Here is a 22445-nt window from a genome sequence, read left to right as displayed (position 1 = left end):
CAGGCCTCTGCCCACAAAAGGAACTCTAACTACTGTAGGCAAGGTATGATAGGAATCATTGCTTCTAGATCCTGAGAATGTTGACACCATAGACTTTTTAGATACCACTGTAGTTTCCTCATATGCAGTCTTGCATATGGAATTAGTAGAATGCAGGAGGCCATGAACCCTCAGGCTTGCAGTATTTGCCTTGCAGATAGAAGGTTTTTTGTGGCCATTAGTTTGAAGTAAGTTGTCAAATGAATTTGTTTCTCTGGCGTGAGGAAAGCCATCTGGGAAGTTGTGTTCAAGCTTGCCCCCAGGAATATAATTTGTTGACAGGGTACAAGATGTGATTTATTTTCATTTATGGTGTACCCCAGACAAGTTAGTACCTTTTGTACAAATGCCAGATGATTCAAGAGTATGTCCTGGCTTTCTGCCTGATTAAGACAATCGTCCAGGTATGGGTATATTGAAAATTTCTTTGCCTGCAAAATGCAATGACTGGTGCTAGGCACTTTGTGAATACCCTGGGCGCAGTAAATAAGCCAAAGGGCAGTGCAGAGAACTGATAGTGCATGTAGCCTGCTTTGAAGCATAGGTATCTTCTGCAAGATTCCCTGATTGGGATGTGCAGGTAGGCTTCCTTTAAATCTAGTGTTGCCAGCCAGGCATCCTTGCCTAGCATAGGAAGCAACTGGTGAAGAGTTAACATCTTGAATTTGGGAATCACCAAAAAGGTGTTTAGGATAGAAATGGCCAGGATAGGATGCCATGAGTTGTCTTTTCTGGGTACTAGGAAAAGTCTCGAGTAAAAACCTTGTCCCTTTTCCTCTTCTGGTACAGTTTGAATAGGCTTTGTGCTTAACAGACAGAGCACTTGCTTTTGAGCCTCTGCCCACTGATTTGGAGGTAGATCTGGCCAACCATTTGGGGTTGGTAACATGTGGAAGTGAAATCTGTATCCTCGTGAAACTATATTTAAAACCTATTTGTCCTGGGTAATGAGTTCCCAGTTTTCTGCCTGCAGCGCAATCTTTCCCCCTAAAGGAGCATTCAGCTGAGAAGTGCTTGGAAGTTTTAAAGTTAAGTTACTGAGACAGCTTACCATAGGGGGGGGGTCTTACTACTCCCTGATTTGGAAGTGGGAGCCCTCTACTGCTTAGTCCTGTGCGTATCCTGGGACTGAAGCCTGGGTGTTCTGCTGGTTCTGGGTTTGGACTGAGAAGGCCTGGAAGACGCAGGAAAGGACCAATTCTTAGAGGGCCAATGCCTACTGAATCTTGGAGGCTGTACTTGTAGGAAATCTTTAACAGTTTGCATAGATTTAGCTTTTTCCTCCATCTTTTTAAGAACTTCTTCTGCTTTGTTGCCAAACAGGCGTTCCTGATTCAAGGGAGCATCCAGCAATTTAGCTTTAACATGATCTGGCAAAGATTGTTCCTTAAGCCAAACATGCCTTCTAAGTACAGGCCCAGTGACAGCAGCCCTGCAAGATGCCTGTAGTGAAGCAAAACTACATTGCAAAGTATGTTTTCCAACCTGTTCAGCAAAATGCATTAAATCCTGTAAATCCTTATTTTCAGCACAGTCAGGAATCAACATAATTTTCTGTTTAAGCAATCCAATAATATGCTGCTGATACTTTAACATACAAAACTGGCAGTTTAAGGCCCTACTGGGCAAGGTTGCAGAAGTGTATACCTTCTTACCCCATCTAACTAGTGCCCTGGAATCTCTATCAGAGGGGGTAAGATTTTTGGCAGTAGTAGCCTTAATACCCTTGGGTCCCTGTGAAATGGTCTCAGGATCCGCAGTATGATTTATAAAAAGGAACTTGTGAGAGTCAGGAACCCTGTAATATCTATCAGGTTTTCTGGGAGCAGGAAGTAAAGAGTCTCAGGAGCTAAGCTAGATTCCGAAAAGGCATCATCAACAATGTCTAGTACAGGAGGGATAGCTAAAGGCCTGTGCTGGGGCACGAATAAGAAATCCCTAAGCCTCTTTTTAGAATCAGAGTAATCCTGGCTTTCCCAGTGAAAATGCTCCCTGAGAGTATGTAAGGTTCCACCAAAAGAGAAATCCTCTGGGGGGGGTAAGCAGAGGGAATAGAGTCCTCTGCATCAGAATCCTCATAGGTAAATAAGGGTAAATCCTGGTCATCAGAGGAAACAGAAATTTCAGAATCCTGGTCAGAAGTATCATAAGCAAATTCAGTCCTAGGTCTCTTAGAGGGGGAAGGTTGGCTTCCACTGATTAAAGTTTTTTAGGCATAGAGGCCTGACCATGCGATCTGGGCGTCGGTTTTCTAGGCATGGCTCGAGTTTTAGGCCTTGAAGAAGAAGATGGTGTCAGTTTAATATGCAAGTCAATAGGCCTGAATACACCCTCAGAAGCCGGTGCCTGCACAGTGACTCCGGACCCATCCATGGTAGAGACATCCGCAGGTTCCACAGTTGAAAAATCTCATGGCATACCACACTCCGAATGGGTCTCTGTAGAGGCATGTGAATTTGAAGTAGCGGGTATCAGGGGCTGCGAAAGCACCTCACTGAGTACCGGTGAACTGGCGATTAGCTTAGGAGAAGCGTCGTCGGCAGCTTTGGACCTAGGTCTCTGTCTTTATCTTTGAGTTTTTTTCGGAATGTCGGTAGTTGGGTGGCTTACCGAAGACATATCTAGATAATTGAACTAAGTACCAAAATATTTAGAAGCGTAAATATACTGACTACAAATAGTTCATTGTTTAAATAAGGCACAAAATTGACAGCAAGGTACGTCGTGGTCAGGACCTAGGCAAGGAATACAGTACGAATGAAAATCTTTATGAGGTATTTGCTTTACACAAGAAATACAATTATTGACTTTTACTGACATCAGTTTAGAGCAAGAAAAAAGTTTCCCCAACGGGGTACTTATCTTTAGTTGAAGACTTTGGTTTTGAAACTCGAAAATGAAAATTTCAGGAGTCGGCCAACCGGCACTTGCGAATTGCTTCTTCTTCGGGCACCGCAGGGCAAGAAAGACTAATGTAATGGCATCGGCTGCATGCTTTATACCCCTGACTACCTGACATCATGGAAGATGAGACAGCAACCGACGCAGGACCCGAGACTTTGATAATCAGGCCGGCTGAGGGCTACTGCAAGCAGATAACCCAAATGTAAGGACTGCAACAGTGAAACATGAAGAACATTCTCTCATTCTTTCTAAAGGACAGACCAGTTCTATAACCTCAGAGTCTGGTATTTGCCAGAGAATAGGAGGGAACAACTAAGTCTGGTGCGATAGATGAGGAGGAACCCCCATGAATGGAGGAGGATGTTCTTTCCAATGCCATCTGTAACCCATACCAACAATGTTGAGCACCCATTTGTTGGACACTACCGACAGCGAGGCTGCCTTTTTGACAGCTAACTTTACAGATGTGACACCTGGAGGGGGACTTGAAAAAACAAAGGTGCTGTGCCACGACACAATCATAGGTTGGAAGGGGGATTATCCTTTTTGAGAAAGGAACCCCTTGTTAGGCTTGATGGAGTTCTAGTTCTGCTATTTCCTTTTATTGCCTTGGTTTTTGTTCTGCTGGCACCTGTGTCTGGAAGGCTGCCAAAAATTATCCTAATTTTAAACACAAAATTTCACATAAAAACACTGGTAATTAATCACTTGAAAACATACTGTGATGGACTGAGCCAGCCTCTCTAACTGAGATTCTAGCAATTTGCCTAGTTTATCTGAATGACAAAGATCTGAAGAAAACAAAGTCCTTTTACTAGAAAAAGTCACTAAGGACAGATTAGCAGGGTCCACACACAAGGGGGATTAGACGCCAGGCATGGCAGAGCATACCATGAATTTCTTAAAACTTTTTTCTTAGGCAAAGCCTCAATGAGCTGAAGAGAATTACAAGCTTTCTTAAAAACATTTTCCAAAGCTGGGATCAATGGAAGAAAGCCCTCCATGTCTGGGGTCTCATCCTTCAAAAATCAAAAACCCTTCTGATTTTAAGGGCAACCAATGACCGCTCCCAACTGAAAACATCCCTAAATCTAGCCAGCATTTGGGTAAAAGTAAAAAAAAAAAATCTGTCTGGGTTCCTAAACCTATTCATCTTCAGAGGAAACTGACTGATGAGACTCTGACAAGTCAGAAACCTCAGACACCAGATCCCCTTCAAAATCAGCATCCTTAGATGACTGACCAGGGGTGCAAGCATAGGCGTTACTCATAATCCATGTATGCACACATAATTAACAGTAACAGAAGGCAAGTGGTCCAATAGCCTACCAAAGGCTAAGGCTACATAAGCTGAACACTGAGGCATATTTATTTCTTATTTATTTATTTTTGCTTTTTAGGTGCACAATGAGTAGATTATGGGGTGGGGAGTACAGTATCTGGGGTCATCAAGTCAGGGGTCAAAAATATAGCCAGATCAATAACAAATATTGGTTACACAGTCAACTCAGTACAAAATGGATAAATCCCACTATTCTCCCTCTAAACAGCGATCTGAAATACATTCCTAACAGGGATACTAAAGGTTAACTTCAGTCCCACATGAATGAAAACAGCATAAAATGGCCTTAGATAAGGAATTAAGTATAAACCTAAAAGGATTAAAAACCCCATAGAACCTCAGAATTAGCATAAAATAGAAAGCATAACTCTTTCACTGCAAGAGGAATGAAACACAAAGTATGTATAATTTCCAGTAAAAAAAAAAAAAAAATCAGCAGAATACACAATTTAATCACAGTCAAAAAAGGGCAGATAGAGGAAATAAAACCAGAAGGGTTTAAGTGAGCTCAGTAGCTGAAGAAAAACAGACAGAAAACTAGTCTTCCAAGAGACCTTCTCTTACTGTAGTTCTAGAAAACTGAAAGAGTCCCACATGTGGGTTTGAGGGACATTCCTAGTCCTGCCAGGTGAATGGTCCTTCCCACCCACGAGAAGACAGCGGGAGGAGCTCTGAGCTTTGATAGACTGCCGGGGGGGGGGGGGCTCTACTACCCCATATGCCAGTAAGGCACTGCGTTTGTTGAGCATCTTTCTACTTCTTGGTGAGAAAGAGCCACCTAAAACATACTAACATATTCAAAAAAATAAATCTTTGAAGTCGTATGACAGAAAATGAAGTCCAGCATACTATAAAAGACATAAGCAAGCTATAATCCGTGACAAGTATAGGATGAAAAACAGGAAAATCTTACATCCAAGTTGCCTCTAAGTCACCCAGTGATGTAGAGATCATTCTGCTACCATACAGATGGATAAGCCCAATAAGAACAAGCCCTTTCAGAGGTGGGATGATATTGGAACTAGTACTTTGGGAGACTAATGGCCTACTTCCACAGTTCACCAAAGATGGCCTTTGTTTTCATAATTTTTTTAAACTTCATTTCAAGGTTACAATTATTACAGGGTAGACTTATTTCTAATAAACTCAAGTATAAATACTGATGCATTCTGTAATACTGCCCCTAGAAACATGTGTTATCTATTGATTATTTAGTCTTCTGCTTTCCACTTTTTCATGTATTGTCATCTCTACTACAAATTCTACCCTTCTCCTACTACTTGTTTAAACTGCACATGAAAGTTTAACTGTACACTTTAAGTTGATGCTTTTTATTAATAAAGCTCGTTGGGAGAGAAAAAAAAATGAAATCTTACCAAGGCTTGTCTGAGAGTTTGGGTTCACATACAGATCTTTACTCCATTCTACCATGCACTTCAAGATAGACACCAAACATTCTAAACCTTTTTTCCTTAAGTTCAGTTCCTGTAAGATAACATTCAAAGCAAACTTTTAAAACCAAGCATAAAATGCAGACTACATCAACAGGAAGATATAGTCAATGTTAGATTTAACACCTTGAGCAGCTCAAAAGTAACAAAATCAGATACTACAAAACTGGCCAAAATCATCACTTCAGAATATTCAGTTATTTTACTTCCAAAGCAAATGAGATGAATTTATCAGCTTACCATAACAGTAAATGTCAGAGTAGCTCACTGTTGAAAGTAGTTTTGACTACTGTAACTTAGCTGTAGGGGTTTCCCAAACATACAGCCAGACAAAAATCAGACCTGAAAATAGCACCCTACCTAATACCTTGCACCCAGGGAGGCTGCCCACTTTGCCCCACTCTACTACTATTTCTGATCTATCCAGATTAACTTGTCTCGTAATAAACTATCCTAAGTAGGTGTTTCTCCAAATAAGATCCCTTCTGTCTGTAACTCAGAGGGGATGGTGTATATATCATAACCTATGGTGAAAATATTGGTGATGAATAATCCAGTTCTCCTCCCTCAAATTCCTGGAATTTTCTACATTAGCAGGAGAATGGTCCTGCTTCCCTTTAGCACAGGGATTCCAGACACTGAAGATTTAGTTTCTGTCGGAAGACCCAGTAAGGTTTTAGCAGCCAGCGGGGGCTAGGGTAAACTCAGCTAAAGCCAGAAGAATGGGTGGAAAACTGGTAGAAGACTCATCCTATATTTTGGAACCAAATACATGCCAGGAGGCAGGAGGTGAAATACATTTCACATTCTGGGACTTCTTATGAGGGACATCTACTATGGAATTCTTGGTTTCAATATGTGACTGCCGAATATCCACCCTGTGACACACACCACCCTCTTGTACTGCAATGGTGTGAGTTCTAGTTCCACCTTCTGAAGTAATAAAACAGGCTTTCAAGACTCTACCACAATGCGTGTGGGACTTGGCATCCACGAAAGCTAACTCTTGTATGTCTGACTGTTTTGGATGTGCTACTGTCCACAGGCACAGCAAACTCTAAAGAGGCACCATCATGGATCTGCAGATCGGTAGATGTTTGATCTGGAGGCTGCCAGAGCATCTTACTGGAACTGGCACGACTGGATCAACCTGGGATGTCAAACAACTGGAGTTGCATCTCCTAAGTCCCTTTCTACCATCTCCTTATGTTTCTTCTTGTGAGAGATGCTCTGCAGGTGGATGATGATGATGTTGCAGACACAAAAGTTGTCTAGGTGAAGGCCTCAAATCAACTTTAAATGTTTTTCTGAGGTAAAGTCATGGCAGATGGTGCACTGCTGGATGTTCTGCTCTAGAATCAGACAAAACACATACTGGCTATGGCAATCCATCTACTATAACACACTTGCCCCCTCAAATTTTTCTTCTTTTTTTAACAATGTGGGAGCTTTACTTAGGCATTCATATAACCTTTCCATACAATGTCATTCTTGTGCATGACACACGCATGGCATCTCTGGCTTCCAGTCCATTTATTCCTGCAAGTGATCTAGTTTCAAATCATTCCTAGTTGTTAATACGTCTTTCATCTGAAGAATTCTATTTTTCAGTTTCATAATATTACTTTTTTTGGGGCCACTAGTAACACAGACTCTATTAATAACTTAACATGTACAGAGTCTATGCTGACCTTACACCAGCTCAGCTTCTGATGGTCTTTTTTTAAGGAGACATAATTTGCTTGAATGCTTCTCCACTAAATCCTATACATCTGCCTTATAACTACAGACCAAAAAATGTGTTCTCAGTCTCGATTCTGTGCTACCCTACACCTCCAACAGTTTTGTGAAACCACAGGGAATATTTTGTGTAATCTTTCTGGAGTCTAAAATTATTTCTGTAAACTTTTCCAACCAAAATAATGAAACTCCATACATCTGGTTATTCTTTTAGGTATTAAACAAACTTCCTGTTAATCTTCATGCAGTACTGACCACTCAGTCAATACCTCCAAGTCTTTTATAATTTTCTTAGTCCCTGATTAACTACTGTACAAACATCCCCTTATATAATCTACTTAGTTTTGGTGATGTGTATTTTCAGTCCTTGCCTCTATCAGCAATTTAAATAACTCTGGTATTACCTCACCCCTACTTTCTAACTCCTCGTTCCCTTTTTCAAAAGTGATTCTAATGTCCTATACAACATACACTAATTTTCTCAAAAAGCTAATTTCTTTTTAGTTTGTCGGCATCCCGATACATCATCACCCTATTTCATCTGGTCCCAATAAAACTGGACCTCACTTTCTCCTTTTTTCTGTCAATGTTCTATAATGGCATTAGTCTGCTTTCCCTTTGTTACTATTCCTATGGGGAATAATTCCTTTTCCTATCCTGCATAAGCATTTAGCTTAAACATATTCTTATCCATTCCTAAAACACTACTCAAAGTCATACTTTCTGTCTAGCCAATTAACAACACAGACCAACTATTTATCTTAGTAGTAACCCGACCCCCCCCCCACTTCAAAATGGATCATATGCTTCTATTTGGAATTATACTTCTTCTCTTATATCAAACAGGACATTCTTAACTGAGCTGCTGTGTAATACTTCAATAAATCTAGGACAACAGGGAAGATAACTTTTCCTGATCCTGGTCTCGTATTCTCCCAAATAAAACTATAAAACTGTTTTTATTTCTCTCACTAGTGTACTGCAGAAGCCTGGTTCGGGATCATATAAAAGGCTTGTTTGATGTAAAGAATCTGGGGTACTATAAATATTTTTGAGATTTGCATATTAGTCTCCAAATCTATAGAGATATAATTTCCATATTTTTTAACTGCTTTAATATCTTCTCTTTCATCTTCGTCTAGGATTCCCTTGGGGCCTAACTAGTTTCTATAGTTATCCACATTCCCAGATATTTCAACTTATAATAAGCTCATGAGTATTTTGAACTAGGTTAAATGATGGGGAGTAGTGCACTCGGACAGCTTTTTGTCTTACTCTCGTTAATTTTGTATCCTGCGACTAATGTACTGTTATGCAACACATGGAAATAATCTGTAAGCCTTTGTCTGGCTCACTTAAGTAGACAAATACATCATCAACAAAAAGGGCAAGCTTTTCATATCTTTCTACTGATAAACCTATATATCTTCTTGTGTAATTCTTTGTGCCAATGATTATAAACTGAATGCAAATGCTACTGGGGACAAAACATTTTCCTATTGTAGTTCTGCTTCTGTAGTACTTACAAGTCCAAAGTCCAATATTGCTAGTGACCGTAGCTTCATGCCTCCAGTATGTTTCACAGGATTAGCTGCTTGCACTTCCATGGCAGTCTGATACTGTTGCTTAGTGCTCAACAGGGTTTTCAACTAAAGACTAGTAAACCATCTGGTTGTATGTACCACTTCAGTTACTGTATCACAAGATAAAACCAGGGTTATTTTGAAGACTGACAAAGAGGTACTATTTTTGTTTGCTTCTTTTGTTGACAGGGGATTTTTAGTGGCTGTTAATGAACAAATTTACAAGAAGTAACTGTGAAACAGTCAATCTCAGACAGCATAAAAATAAATGCTAGTAAGCAAAATAAATGCAGATAATGTGATTTGAGATCATTTCTAATCATTAAAACCTGGCTGTGACAGAATATTACCAATTCAGAAGTATGGAAGATAAATGCTTGTTGCTGTCATAGATGGAAGCAAAATAATCCCAGAGAAAAGAAACATGAGGAGTATGTGCTGACTGGTGGGAGGTAGAGGTGACAAGAAAAATGATTCACTTTGCTGAGTGTTCAACAGCAGGGCTGCCTTATCTCCTTTATAATCTAAAGGGCTATGAAAGAAATCCACATCCTTTCAGTAAAGACTCTGCTCGTGGATACATTTGCCTCTAGAGATGAAACAAACCCTCAGGGATTCACAATTTATGAAACATTACCAAAAAAAATAAATAAATAAATAAAAAATCCCAGTGCACAACACAAAAGGCTTTTTCTGCATCTGAACCAATCAGCAACAAAGGGATCCCAAGTTATTCTTCATTTTCTTATATCATGCTTTTTCAACATCTTTATTAAACATATTCCTGCCTTCCTTTAAATTTCATTCTTTTTTTTCTCAACATTATTCTTCATGTATTGTTCCCAGAAAGTCAAGTTATTTCTATGAAATTTGCCCCTTCCCTTTTCTAAAGATCCCACATCTAGTTCTTTTCTCTGTTGTATAATGTTTAAAACTTCAGTTATGTTTGGTATAGATTTGATTTCCATTTTAGAGTAACTGCTTTTTTTTGTAGTCAATTTCATTACACTTAGTAAAGCCTCACTATGTCTAGGCAAGTCAGATCCTCTATCCCAGATTAACATAATTTCCACAGGTATATTCATTTGCTTCCTCCAACATTTCTGACAAACTGCTCTGTAGGGATTTTTTTTAAATCTGCCTTTTTTTTTACATACACAAAAAAGACGTTCTTAATTACCTCACTCTTTCCAATCACACCTCTAGAATTTGCCCTCTACTTGAAAAATTCCCTGAATCATGCTTTGGGAATAAATATACCTATGTACACACAACCATGCAAAAAACCTAAACCTTCTGGACTTTGTTGCATACATGGGAACCATATATATGTCCTCCCACTGTTCCTTTAGGAACACCCTTTTAAATTTCTCTTCAATCTTTTCTAACCTCTTCTGACCGATTCTAATAGTTATTGTGAAATATTTTATAACTCATATTAACTACTCTTTTTTAACAGTAGCTTCTGTGCTAGAATCAACTAAAAACTCATCAAGAGCTGTTCTTTCCTATAACACTCCCATATCCTTATCCCTATCCCTTTCTCTTTGCCTGTACTCTATTATCAATCCCTAATACGGAAAGCAGTTTCTAACCCACAGTGCAATCTCCTGATTTGCCTCATCCCACTCTATTACCTTTCCCCCTCTAGTTATTTTTTCCCCAAAATCTTGGAGTGCTAATTTCCTCTAGTAAATTTCAGCCACTTCTTCCCTATTCTCTATACTCTTACTGGCAGTCATCCTTATTGTTGAAGTATTCTTTCTCTATTTTCATGTTGGTTTAATTCTTATAATATGTTCTGCTACTTTATAAATACAATCTGCATAGTTGATGCTATTCTCCTTAAGGGTCTGGTCTGTATCCAAAATCCCACTCTCTCTTCTCCTTATATCTTTAATCCCCTCCCTTTCATCATCACTGTTTTTCACTGTGATTTACAACCTTATGCTTGAGTTATGTACATCAGCCTTAACTGCATAGCTCAAAAGTATCCCATCAAGACTTCCAAGATGGCTGCACGCTGATCAACAGGTTGATTAGAACACTCCTAGTGTGAAAATAAGCCAGTTAAAGCTAATTATTTGGGAAAAATCAGTTACTGGCTAGCAATTATATTGTCTGGATGCAATCAAAGAAGACATTTGGAGAAAATAAGAGAAAACCAACCAGAAAAAGTGAAGAAAAGGCTCTGGCTAAGAAGAGTCTGCAACCAGAAAGCAAAAATGTTTTACAGCTTTGGTATAGGAGATGGCTTTTATTAATTTAAAAGGAAAACATCAAATAGAAGTGTTTAAAGTAAGTAAATCAGGGAAGGACAAAATGTCATGGAAATAGAAGAAGCTTTAACTAACAATTCTGATGAACAGATAAACTGTAAAAATCAAAAGTTGAAATAAAAAATAGCTGGTTGAGCATGAGACTTCTCAAAAAAAAGCAGTTTCAAAAACAGCAGAGTTAAAGATAGAATGTGCTGAGAATGCCTGAGATTTTCTGATTTACTAGAAAAACTGGAAGGACCAGACAGCATTAACTTTATGAAACTTCAGATAAGCAACTGGACTAGTATTCCACATTAGAATTTGTTAATTGAGAAGGTACATCATGTAAATCCTCCAAATTTTACCAAGAGAAACAAGTCAAGACTTGTATTAGTTAAGATGCTAACACACCAGAAGAAAGAGTCGTTCCTGACATCACTGCTGCAGAAAGGAAATTATTAAAAATAGGGGACAGCAAATGTTTCTGGAAAATGACTTTTCACTGTACACCAGGCAGAAGAAAACCAGGTTTATCACGGCAATCAGGGAATGTTGAGAGGTAAAGTCTTTTTGCCCCAGATGTCAGAAGACCCTAAAAAAGACAAGCCAATATACCTGCAAAAAAAATATGTACAATATATACAAACATTCCACAAACATGCCTGACAAATAGCTGTACCAAAACCAGCCCTAGACTTAGAGTAGAGAGGAAGGTGATAATGTTTAGAGAAAGTATGCACTGAACTCCAAGTAGCTGCCTAAAATATCCTTAGTTGCCACCCCCTTAGAAATGCTGTTGTTGAAGCAGTAGCCCCTAGTGGAATGAGGCCCAATCGGCTGGAATCTCCTTGCCACACAAAATGCAAAAAAAACCCCACCTACACAGAAATAGTTTTGACACAGGCTTGCCCCCCTGCGAACAACTCAAAAAAAAAAAGAAAACAACTGACTGCCCCTAAAATCCTTAGTCCTGCTTTAAAAAATAAAACAAATTTTCCTGCCTACAAAAAAGTGCAAAAAATCTTTTTCCCTTTATTTTGGGGGTCTGCATAAAAAGAAAACAAAGGATGGAAATGAAAACAATGGTGGTCAATCAATGGAATTGCTGAAATTGCTGCAGCATGAATCTTAATGGAGAGAAGCACAACAACCTTGTCCAATAATCAGTAGATAAAGAGCCACAAACCATCTCAAATTAAAACTCCAAATTCCTTTTTTTAAAATTCCAAAATAAAAATCTCTTCCATTTTTCTTTCTCCCTACTTCTTGTACTAGGTCTCTCTAGCTTCCAATCATCACATCCAAAACTGTTGTTGAAGTGAGACCTGCTGTGTTTCAACACAGAATATGCCAGGCTGTTAGATGAAGAGAGTGAAGCTAGATAACAAAGGGAATCAAAGGTAAAGGCCTGGATCACTCCTTACCAGACTAGTATGTGTGTACCATGTTCAGGTCTGCCGACCAAATTATCATCCTCTCTTGGCTTGTCTTGTCTGACCTTTCCTTAGCCCTTGAAGAGAAGAGGCAGGAAAGGAAGGCATGGATGAAGAAGATTTTTCCAAAACTGAGACAGAGCATCATTTTTCCATTGTGTTTTGAAAAACCTGTGCCTTTGTGCAAAGCTGTGGTTTAGTGGAGAAGCATGGAAGAAGATTAATGTCTGGAGTTCATTCCCCATGACACTTCTGATTTCTGAAATACCAATGAACCACCGTGGGGATCCAAGGATCCATCTGCTTTGCTTATCAAATCTGCTAAGGAGTTCTTCTCGCAGAAACCTTTTGCCTGAAGAGAGTTAGTAAGCTTAGCGCAGTCTCCCATAAATAAAATCATTGCTTGCCTGCATAGAGGGAATGAATGTTCCTTGCTTGTTGATGTACCACATGACAGTTGTGTTGTTGTTTAGAATCAACACCTGCCCTCCTGAAGAAGTAACTCCTTGAAGCATTAATGCAAACTGGACTGCTAACATCTCCTTCATGTTGATAATGTAGATGCTGTAGTCTGGCAGGCCACTTGTCTTGTATCCACTTTCCATTTATGAGACGGAAGAAGTAAAGTGATAGACTCTTTTGTTTGTCCGGGGTAAAAAAGGCCATCTGGGCTGCTGTATTCAGTCTCACACCCAGAAAGCACATTCTTGAGAGGGTACTAGACTGGACTTTATTTCTTGCCCTGAAAAAGGCAATGTATGGAAATAAAACCTGTAACCGCGGAATCCAATAATTGGATCCCAAACCTCTTCTAAAATAAAACCCACCCCTTCCTCAGAAAGTAGGAGCCTCAGTCAGGATCCCAAGACGAGAATCTACTGGCAGCTGAAAAGCAGGTCATTTGGTCTGTTTACTGTAAGACTCTGACCTGCCCTCACCTGAAGTCTGAGAGGTGAACCCCTGTTCTAGGCCCAAAAAAAGAACCTTGAGCTCACCCTACCTTGAGCTCCTAGACCTACCCCGGGAACTGAATCATACAGGATATGTCCACCCTTAGCAGGCCAATTCTACTACTAAACTCGGTGGCTGCACTGCAAAAATCTTTAGTTTCTTTTGCATAGACTTACTGTCCTCTGTTTTTTTTTAAAAAACTGCTTCTTCAGGAAACAAACAACACAACAGACTGTAAAGGAGCATCCAAAAAAAATGTCTCTCTTAACTCAGCTAGCTAAATTCTGACCCTCAACCAGGCATGCTCAGAGAAAGAAACTAACTAGTGGCAGCCACCCTCGAGGAGGCCTGTACAGCATCAAAACCACATTGCAAGAAATGCTTACCCCCTTGTTCAGACACATGAACTAAATCCAGCAACTCTTTACACTCAATACAAAGGAGATAATTTTTTTAGCATGTGAAACTGAACATGTGATGCAAGATGGAAAAACGCAAGAAAAAACTTACACATCTATCCAAAGCCCCTTGCCTCTTATTGCCTGGAACAGGATGGGAACAGGATTTTTTTAACAACAGAGGCCTTTCCTTTTTTAGGTCCTGAGAAACAGTCTGGTCTGCCTACTCTTCTTAAAAAAGATACTTATGAGCTTCAGGCAGCACCCCTATACACTATCAGGTTTAACAGAGCAGGAGGCAAGGAATCAGGGGTTCAGGAAGCCTCTGCAAAAACATCTTCTACCATTCAACACAGGAGGGATAGCCTGAACACTGTTCAAACCTCTCAACTCAGGGGTAACTCAGGGGCACCTCTAATCAAGGTATCCTAATCAGAGTAAAATCTAATCAGGTTAATCTTCCTCCTTGCTATTTTATGCAGTTTAAATGCAAGGAGAAGCCCCCCCCTGAAGCTAAACTTGGCCCTAAACTCAAGGGGAAGTGAGAAACAGAAGAGAGGCCCAAAAGGAGAGGCCTTGGGAAGAGAGAGGAAGACACTGCTACCTGAGAAGCCCTCAGCCTGGGCCTACCCTCCTGAGAAGGCACATCCTGCAACAGTAGCACAGTAAAGCCCCTCCAAAGAAACTCCTGGAAAAACCTCTACTCCACTGACTCGAAAACTTCAACGCCTGGGACGGCCGTGCCGGTTCATCAACCATCAACTCACAGTTTTGTCCTTTTTTGATTTTGACGAAGCGCGCCGGAGCATCACGCATTTTTTTATAATTACAAAAACACTAAAAACCACACCCTGGTAACCGCTCTAACCTCTTGCTTGTTGCGCTTATTAAAACCCAGCAAAGTATCCAACAACGCCGTGCTCAGGCTCTAAAAAAAGGTATATACACAAGGTATGGTAATCCCTGAGAGGTCTGTTTTCCACAAGAAATACAGTTATTCACTTTTTTCTGACATCCGTAAAATACTGAGGCAAGAAAAAACAAAATGTTCCCAACGGTGAGATTAAATCTGCTGTATCCGTCTTTTTTCAGAATGTTTTTCAAGGTGGCTCAAAGTCATTTTACATGCTGGAGGAATAGGTTCATAACCCAGAGACTGCCCATGCTATGGAATAGACTTCCCATACATACATGTCAAAACTGGCTAAGAAGGAAAGAGGGGGGGCAGCAAAAAGAAGGGGACTCTGCTTTACAGTCTTCTGACTATAACAAAGACATAATCAAGAATTTGACAGTGAAACCTTTTCCCATTGTTGCAAAGGAAAGTACTTCAGTGACAGAGAAACACAAAGCAGCTGTCTAGAACAACAAGGAGTGCCTTGGATTTGAGCCAGAGACTGGTACTGGGAGATGGGCAGGAGCAAGAAGAAAATCAGCAGCACTGTGAAATTAGTGAATAAATAGGAGACTATAGAACACCAGTCCTATTAAATATAGAAATAGACTTGTGAAATGTGGCTTTGCAAGAAATGGTGGAAGAAAGACTGAAATTTTGTTGATTGTGTTAAACTGGTGGGTGGACCATAAAATATATATCCAGCTTTATGCTATTAATGTTTAAAAGGACAATGGAGGGACTGAAGACGTAACTGTAAGTAAAACAGTTTTTGTTCTTATTAACATTTGTAAAAAAAAAGTCCATGATGTAAAATGCATGATACACTCCAAAGCAGTCTTGTATTGTACGCAGCCATGGGTATTTTAAATGTGAGGTAGAGGAGTCTTATCAGTGGCTGCTGTATATTAAAGCAAGAATAATTTCCTTGGTTTAAGCCATAGACAAGTTTTTTTTTTTTTTTTTTTTTTTTGCAAATACGCCTGAAAAATATGATAAAATGGTGAAAGGCATGGAAAATTCTAGTTCTTTCTTGTATTTATAAAGCCATTAGCTATTTTCTCCATTAGCAAAGGCTTTTAGTAGAAGAGAAGAAGAGTAGAGGGGCAAACAATTAATCATGAGAGGGTTAAGTAATGTGTTCTAAATGCAATTTACAAATATTATTTTGTGCATCTGCTTAGTCAATTACTCCTTTTTCTTGGAGATGAAAAGACTATAGGTGCAAGCAATCATGAGAGTTCTTATGTCTGCTGACTGAAGTAGATAAATTACAGTCTAACATTTAAAGGTACACTGGGAAGCAGTTCATTGAACAACAGATAAAAATGTAAACAGTGGGAACAAAATAAGTTATACAGGTAGCTACCTCTCCAGCAACACTGGTAGTTTAATTAATTTAATGCAATACTGAATTTAGTGCATTTATTTAACTCAGTACATCTGACGGATACCTCCAGGTGCATCTGCAATTAACTCCTAGTGAGGCCTCTAGGTTTCAAACATCGCTTGTGCATATTTGCATCAGTAATTCCAAAACCATGCTATCTACATGGTTTTCAAAGATTTCATCTTAAAGCTTACACAATGGCAAACTCAACTGCATTAATATTTGACCTCTGTCTAGTGCAGGTAAGGAGATATTAACTGTTGTCTTTATGACATTCACTTATATAGATACAATTTTCACATTTTTTTTTAAATATCTCAACAACCAAGTAACACAGACAGAACTCCTTAGCCTCATATGAAAGCTCTCAGCTACATGAATAAAATGTTCATTCTACAAATAACATTCAGGATACCCCAGGCAAACACTCTGCTTAGAACAAGAATGAACCCTAAATACACAAATCAAGCAGAGTAATCCAATGGCTGTGTTGAGATTCAAACAAAATTTATTAATAAACGCAGGCGCTTTGCTGTCCCACAAACTGCTTCATCTGATGAAGCAGTTTGTGGGATTGTGAAAGTGCTTATGTCTATTAATAAATTTTGTTTGAATCTGAACACAGCCATTGGGCTACTCAGCTTGATTTATGTGTTTAGAATGAATAAAATGTTGCTGACAGTATGTGGATTACCGAGATATTGTAAGTTGTTTACAAAATATTACAAACATAGTAGTTACTGTGTTTACCGTGACTTGTAAAATTCAATTCAAGCCCTAGAACCTAAAGAATACTACCACTACAAAATAGTTTTTTCCTGAAAGGTTTGCCATTTATACTTCTTTTATGACCCCTATGGTTACAGAGATATGCATTTATTTGAAATGTGAGGACATAATCTGATTCTGTTAAAAGGCTTAGGTTCCACCCAATGGAAGTTACAGTACAAAAATTACTGAGCTTCATTGGAGTGAACGAGTTAAAGGTAGCCAGTGCACTACTTTTCTTAGCAATAAAAGCTAATCTTTATGGAAAGCTTGCAAACTGTTCTTGACATTTGACAGGAGGACAGAGAAAAGAAAAGAACAGTCAGCAATTACTGCACGTGAGAAGACAGACTAACGTGTACTTTAGCATGGATTACCTTAATTTTAGATTAGGTAATGCCTGTGGGTGCAGCCTTTGATTTGGGGCAACTGCAACTAACTGAAGGGGTAAACATTTTTTGAAATTTATACAGTTTTGTATACTACTTACTTAAAAGGGGATGGGTGAGTTCCGAAAATCTATTTATTTTTTTGTTTGAGTGTTATCATTGAAGCAAAAACGTCTACACAAATATTACATACATTCAAACAGAGATGGAGAAGCAGCTACCTAAGAGGTCAGCCTGCCAAACATTCATGCCTGCATATAAACTAAAAACTGGAACTACACATTCGGAAGTACTGACATGTTTAACAGATGGGAATACTAGCGTTCTAACACAGTGGTTACTCTGTCCATATTACCATGGGATACAAATGGCCTTACAAATGCAGAAAAAAAGAGTACTTGAATTATATTAAGAAGTGTATGGTACGAATAGCAATGTTGCAGGAGAAACATTTGGACAGAAATCAGTATGTGAATTTGACAAAAAAAAAAAGGATTTCAAGGTGGACATTCAACATAATATCAAAGGCAGAAGAAAAGTGGAGTAATAATACTAATTGCAAGAAGAAAAAGAAATAATAATGGTAGACCTATGGTAGTAAAGGGTTACTGGTAAGAGAGAAGGATTACACTGCTACGCAACTATATTTCACCTAAAATTGCTATTACAGAGCTTAACAGAATTTTTCAAAGAAAATCAACTTTCAGCAGTGAATATTACTTGCAGGTGAGGACTGCAACCTGATTTTTAATATCAAGGATGTATTTGGGAACCCAGAAGGGAAAATGTAACAAAAGAGTACAGATTTTCTGAAGAAATATGTGAATTTAAGTACCTCAGATAAAATGTATATACTACTCTCCGAGGTACAGGAAATGGGCTACACTGAATATAAATTCTATCTCACAGGAGCATATGTACTTAATTGAAAGCTTTGACATACACTCATTAACTACTTCAGATCATGCACCAATAAAAATCCAGCTCCGACTCCTGCCTTTTTGTCAATGCCACTGTCTCCAACCCATATAACATAGCTGGTCTCACTACCCTCTTGTAGACCTTCCCTTTCACTCTTACTGGTACCCGTCTGTCACAAATCACTCCTGACACTCTTCTCCACCCATTCCACCCTGCCTGTACTCTCTTCTTCACCTCTCTTCCACTTTCACCATTACTCTGAACTGTTGATCCCAAGTACTTAAACTCGTCCACCTTTACCAACTACTCCCTGCATCCTCACCATTCCTCTACCCTCCCTCTCATTTACACACATATATTCTGTCTTAGCCCTGCTGACCTTCATTCCTCTGCTCTCTAGAGCATAGCTCCACCTCTCCAGAGTCCCCTCAACCTGATTCCTACTATCACTACAGATCACAATGTCATCTGCAAACATCATAGTCCACGGGGCCTCCTGTCTGATCTCATCTGTCAACCTGTCCATCACCACTGCAAATAAGAAAGGACTCAGAGCTGATCCTTGATGTAATCCCACCTCCACCTTAAATGGATCTGTCACTCCCACTGCAGTCTTCACCACTGTCACACTACCCTCGTACATATCCTGTACCACTCTTACATACTTCTCTGCCACTCCCGACTTCCTCATACAATACCACAACTCTTCTCTAGGCACCCTGTCATATGCTTTCTCCAAGTCTACAAAGACACAATGCAACTCCTTCTGAACTTCTCTGTATTTCTCCAACAAAACTCTCAGAGCAAACATTGCATCTGTAGTGCTCTTTCCTGGCATGAAACCATACTGCTGATCACTAATCATCACCTCCCTTCTTAACCTTGCTTCCACTACTCTTTCCCATAACTTCAAGCTGTGACTAATCAGTTTTATCCCTCTGTAGTTACTGCAGCTCTGCACATCACCCTTATTCTTAAAGATAGGTACCAAAACACTTTTTCTCCACTCCTCAGGCATCCTCTGACTTTGATCAAGCACCAATAAAAGCTAAAATACATATGCAGGACAATGAAGTAAAAATGAGAAAATGTTAAATAGAGTGGAATTTAAGGAATGGGTAGTGGAAATGATTTGAGAGTTATTAGGAATATAACAATTTCTTCAGAAGGGATAGCACGTGAGTAGGATACAATGAAAATTAAGTTTAAAAATACAGTAGGCATAACAGATAGAGGGAGATATGAGGGGAAGTAATTAGGAATTATTTAGAAGGTTTGGCAAAGAAAGTATTGCAGAATAATGTGAATCTCACAGAACAAGAAAAGGAGCAACTGCTAAGTGCTAAAGAGAAAATAAGGGAGTGTTTGGATAACATGCAAGAGATAACAAAAACTGCAAGAGATAAACAAGGACTGCTGTTAAGCACCTATTTCTTTTTGATAACTATTCTAGAGCTCAAAAACTTTTAGCACAATGACCTGAGCAACAGAGAGAAGAAAGAACTGTCACCATACTTAGGGAGCCTATAACAAAACCAGGACATAGATCCCATGACATTATTATACATACTTCAGAAATTTTAAGACAATTCATATAAAACAAAGGAATGTGGAAACCAAGAAAGGGTACAAATGGAAATATATATGGAAGACTTAATTATATACAGCTTACAGAAAGGTGAGGCTCAACAATTAATCACTAAGACAGGAAAAGATGAGATAAAAATAGTGTATAACAAATTGGAGTAGAAGGTATTCCACCAGAAGTCTGGAATTTGAGAGGAAAAAAGTGATAGAGTTATATCACACCATGACCACACGAACAGATAAAAACCACAGGAAGGAAGCCAAAAATCCACACAAAAATATATCTGTTGTAGGAAGTGCCACCCCTCGGTATCCCTCCAGAAGACACTGTATGCAAATCTCTCTCCTCCGGTTGGCTCCTGTTTACTGGGTGTTCTCTTTGAGCTGGAGTAATCCCACTAAAGCTGATACTGTCAGCGCTTGCAAGTCCAGTCCCGATGGAACTCGGGCTATCTGAAATGCCTCGGTTATTAGTCTGTTGACATAATTTCTCCACTAAATTGGTGAGGTTTGCCACTGTGGCATTTAATATACCAAATGACTTTGCCAAATCCAATAGTGCAGGTACAGGTGAATTCACCAACTCCATTCCTTCCATATCTCCAAACTGTATAACACCACAACCACACAAACTCATAAAAACCACAGGAAGGAAGCCAGAAATCCACTGGGACTGCACTTGCAAGTGCGAACAACAATATCAGCATTAGTGGGATTACTCCAGCTCAAAGAGAACGTCCACTAAATGGGAGGCAACCTGAGAAGAAAGATTTGCATACAACGTCTTATGGAGAGATGCCGAGGGATGGCACTTCCTACAATAATTAAACTTTTTGTGTAGATTTCCGGCTTCCTTCCTGTGGTTTTTATCAGTTTGTGTGATCATGGTGTTATACAGCTTGGAGGTATGGAAGGAATGGAGTTGGATTTGGCGAAGTCATTTGGTATATTAAATGCCACAGTGGCTAACCTCACCAATTTAGTGGAGAAATTATGTCAACAGACTAATAACCGAGGCATTTCGGATAACCCGAGTTCCATTGAGACTGGACTTGCAAGTGCGGATGACAATATCCGCTTTAGTGGGACTACTCCAGCTCAAAGAGAATGCCCACTAAACGAGAGTCAACCTGAGGACAGAGATTTGCATACGTCTTATGGAGGGACGCCGAGGGGCGGCACTTCCTACAATAACTAAACTTTTTGTGTGAATTTCTGGCTTCCTTCCTGTGATTTTTGATAGAGAGCTATAATGTTTTGTTACACAATATTGTAAAAGTGAGGAAGTACTAGCATATTGGAAGAAAGCTGTAATGGCTATATTACCCCCAAAGAGAGTAAAATACCTTTACTCCCAGATTAATATATACCTATTTTAAATTTAAACCATGACTGTATAGCATTTTTGTCAATATTAACTAAGAGAAATGTGTTGCCTACAATGATAGATATGGATGGCTCAATGTGATTTTGTGAAGAGGCAAACATTTGACAACATTAATATAGCAATGATTACCTAGTGGAAAGCACAGTATAAGAAAATTATGCTATTGTTGGTAGGTCTTGATGCAGAGGAAAACATTTGAGTCTACTGAGATTTTATGAGTAGGGCAATGGCAACATTTGTATTTCCTGATGGAATAATATGGTTAGTTAGATTGATGTATCAAGGCTTGAAGGAAAGAATTAAGGTGTGAGGGTTTGTCTCCGACAAACTGAACACAGGAACAAAGCAGAGGTATTCTCTTGCCCCTTTGTTATTTGATTTATGTTTACAGGCATTAACAAAGAAAACAAGTGACTCAAATTCAAGGATAGAATTGATCATGTAATCAAGAAAAGCTGGCTTTATTCACAAACGACATTATTTTGTACTTAATAAATTCAGTAACAGTTATACTGATGTTGTAGAGCATTTTGAGGCAATTTCAAGGCTTTTCAAGTTATAAAATAAATGAGGACAAAACAAAGGCTACAGCAGTAATTCTGGACCAACACTTGACTAGATTCAGCAATACTTATATTTATGGAGATATGATAAGGTAAAGTATTTAGGTGCTTGGATTAAAAAAGATTGTATTATGATGGTTACAAATATGTGGGGAAAAGACTAAATAAAATATAATCAATAAAATGAAAACCTGGAAGATCTTGATTACAGATATGGGTACTAAGACAGAAGCAGTGAAAATTTTCTAGTTCCTTTAGCTGGATATACAAGTCAGATGCACATTTATCAACCAGAGAAGAAGCTGCAGAGCATAATTAAATAGTTGAAGGAATTTATTTGGGAGGGTGAGAAGGCAAGAGTTAAATGGGATATGTTGATTCTTCCTATAGAATAACATGGTTTAGGATTGCCTTATTTGAAGGGATATTTTAGCGCTAATTGG

The 22445-nt window shown here is 39.0% G+C and overlaps 1 protein-coding gene across 2 annotated transcripts in view; it reads right to left on the bottom strand.

Annotated features, from left to right (window-relative positions):
• The window catches only part of ARFGEF1 (ADP ribosylation factor guanine nucleotide exchange factor 1), a 4299619-nt gene that overhangs the window by 3008560 nt on the left and 1268614 nt on the right, over positions 1-22445 (bottom strand). For both annotated transcript variants that reach the window (XM_044067163.1, XR_006364243.1), the window contains exon 13: positions 5662-5770. In XM_044067163.1, the coding sequence (XP_043923098.1) occupies positions 5662-5770 (109 nt within the window). The remainder of the gene's footprint in view (positions 1-5661; positions 5771-22445) is intronic.

Source organism: Protopterus annectens, chromosome 3.part1 (assembly GCF_019279795.1).
Source record: "Protopterus annectens isolate FY-2018-M chromosome 3.part1, PAN1.0, whole genome shotgun sequence".
Taxonomy (NCBI): domain Eukaryota; kingdom Metazoa; phylum Chordata; order Ceratodontiformes; family Protopteridae; genus Protopterus; species Protopterus annectens.
The sequence above is the reverse complement of the archived record's forward strand: the minus strand, read 5'-3'. Positions and strand labels throughout refer to the sequence as shown.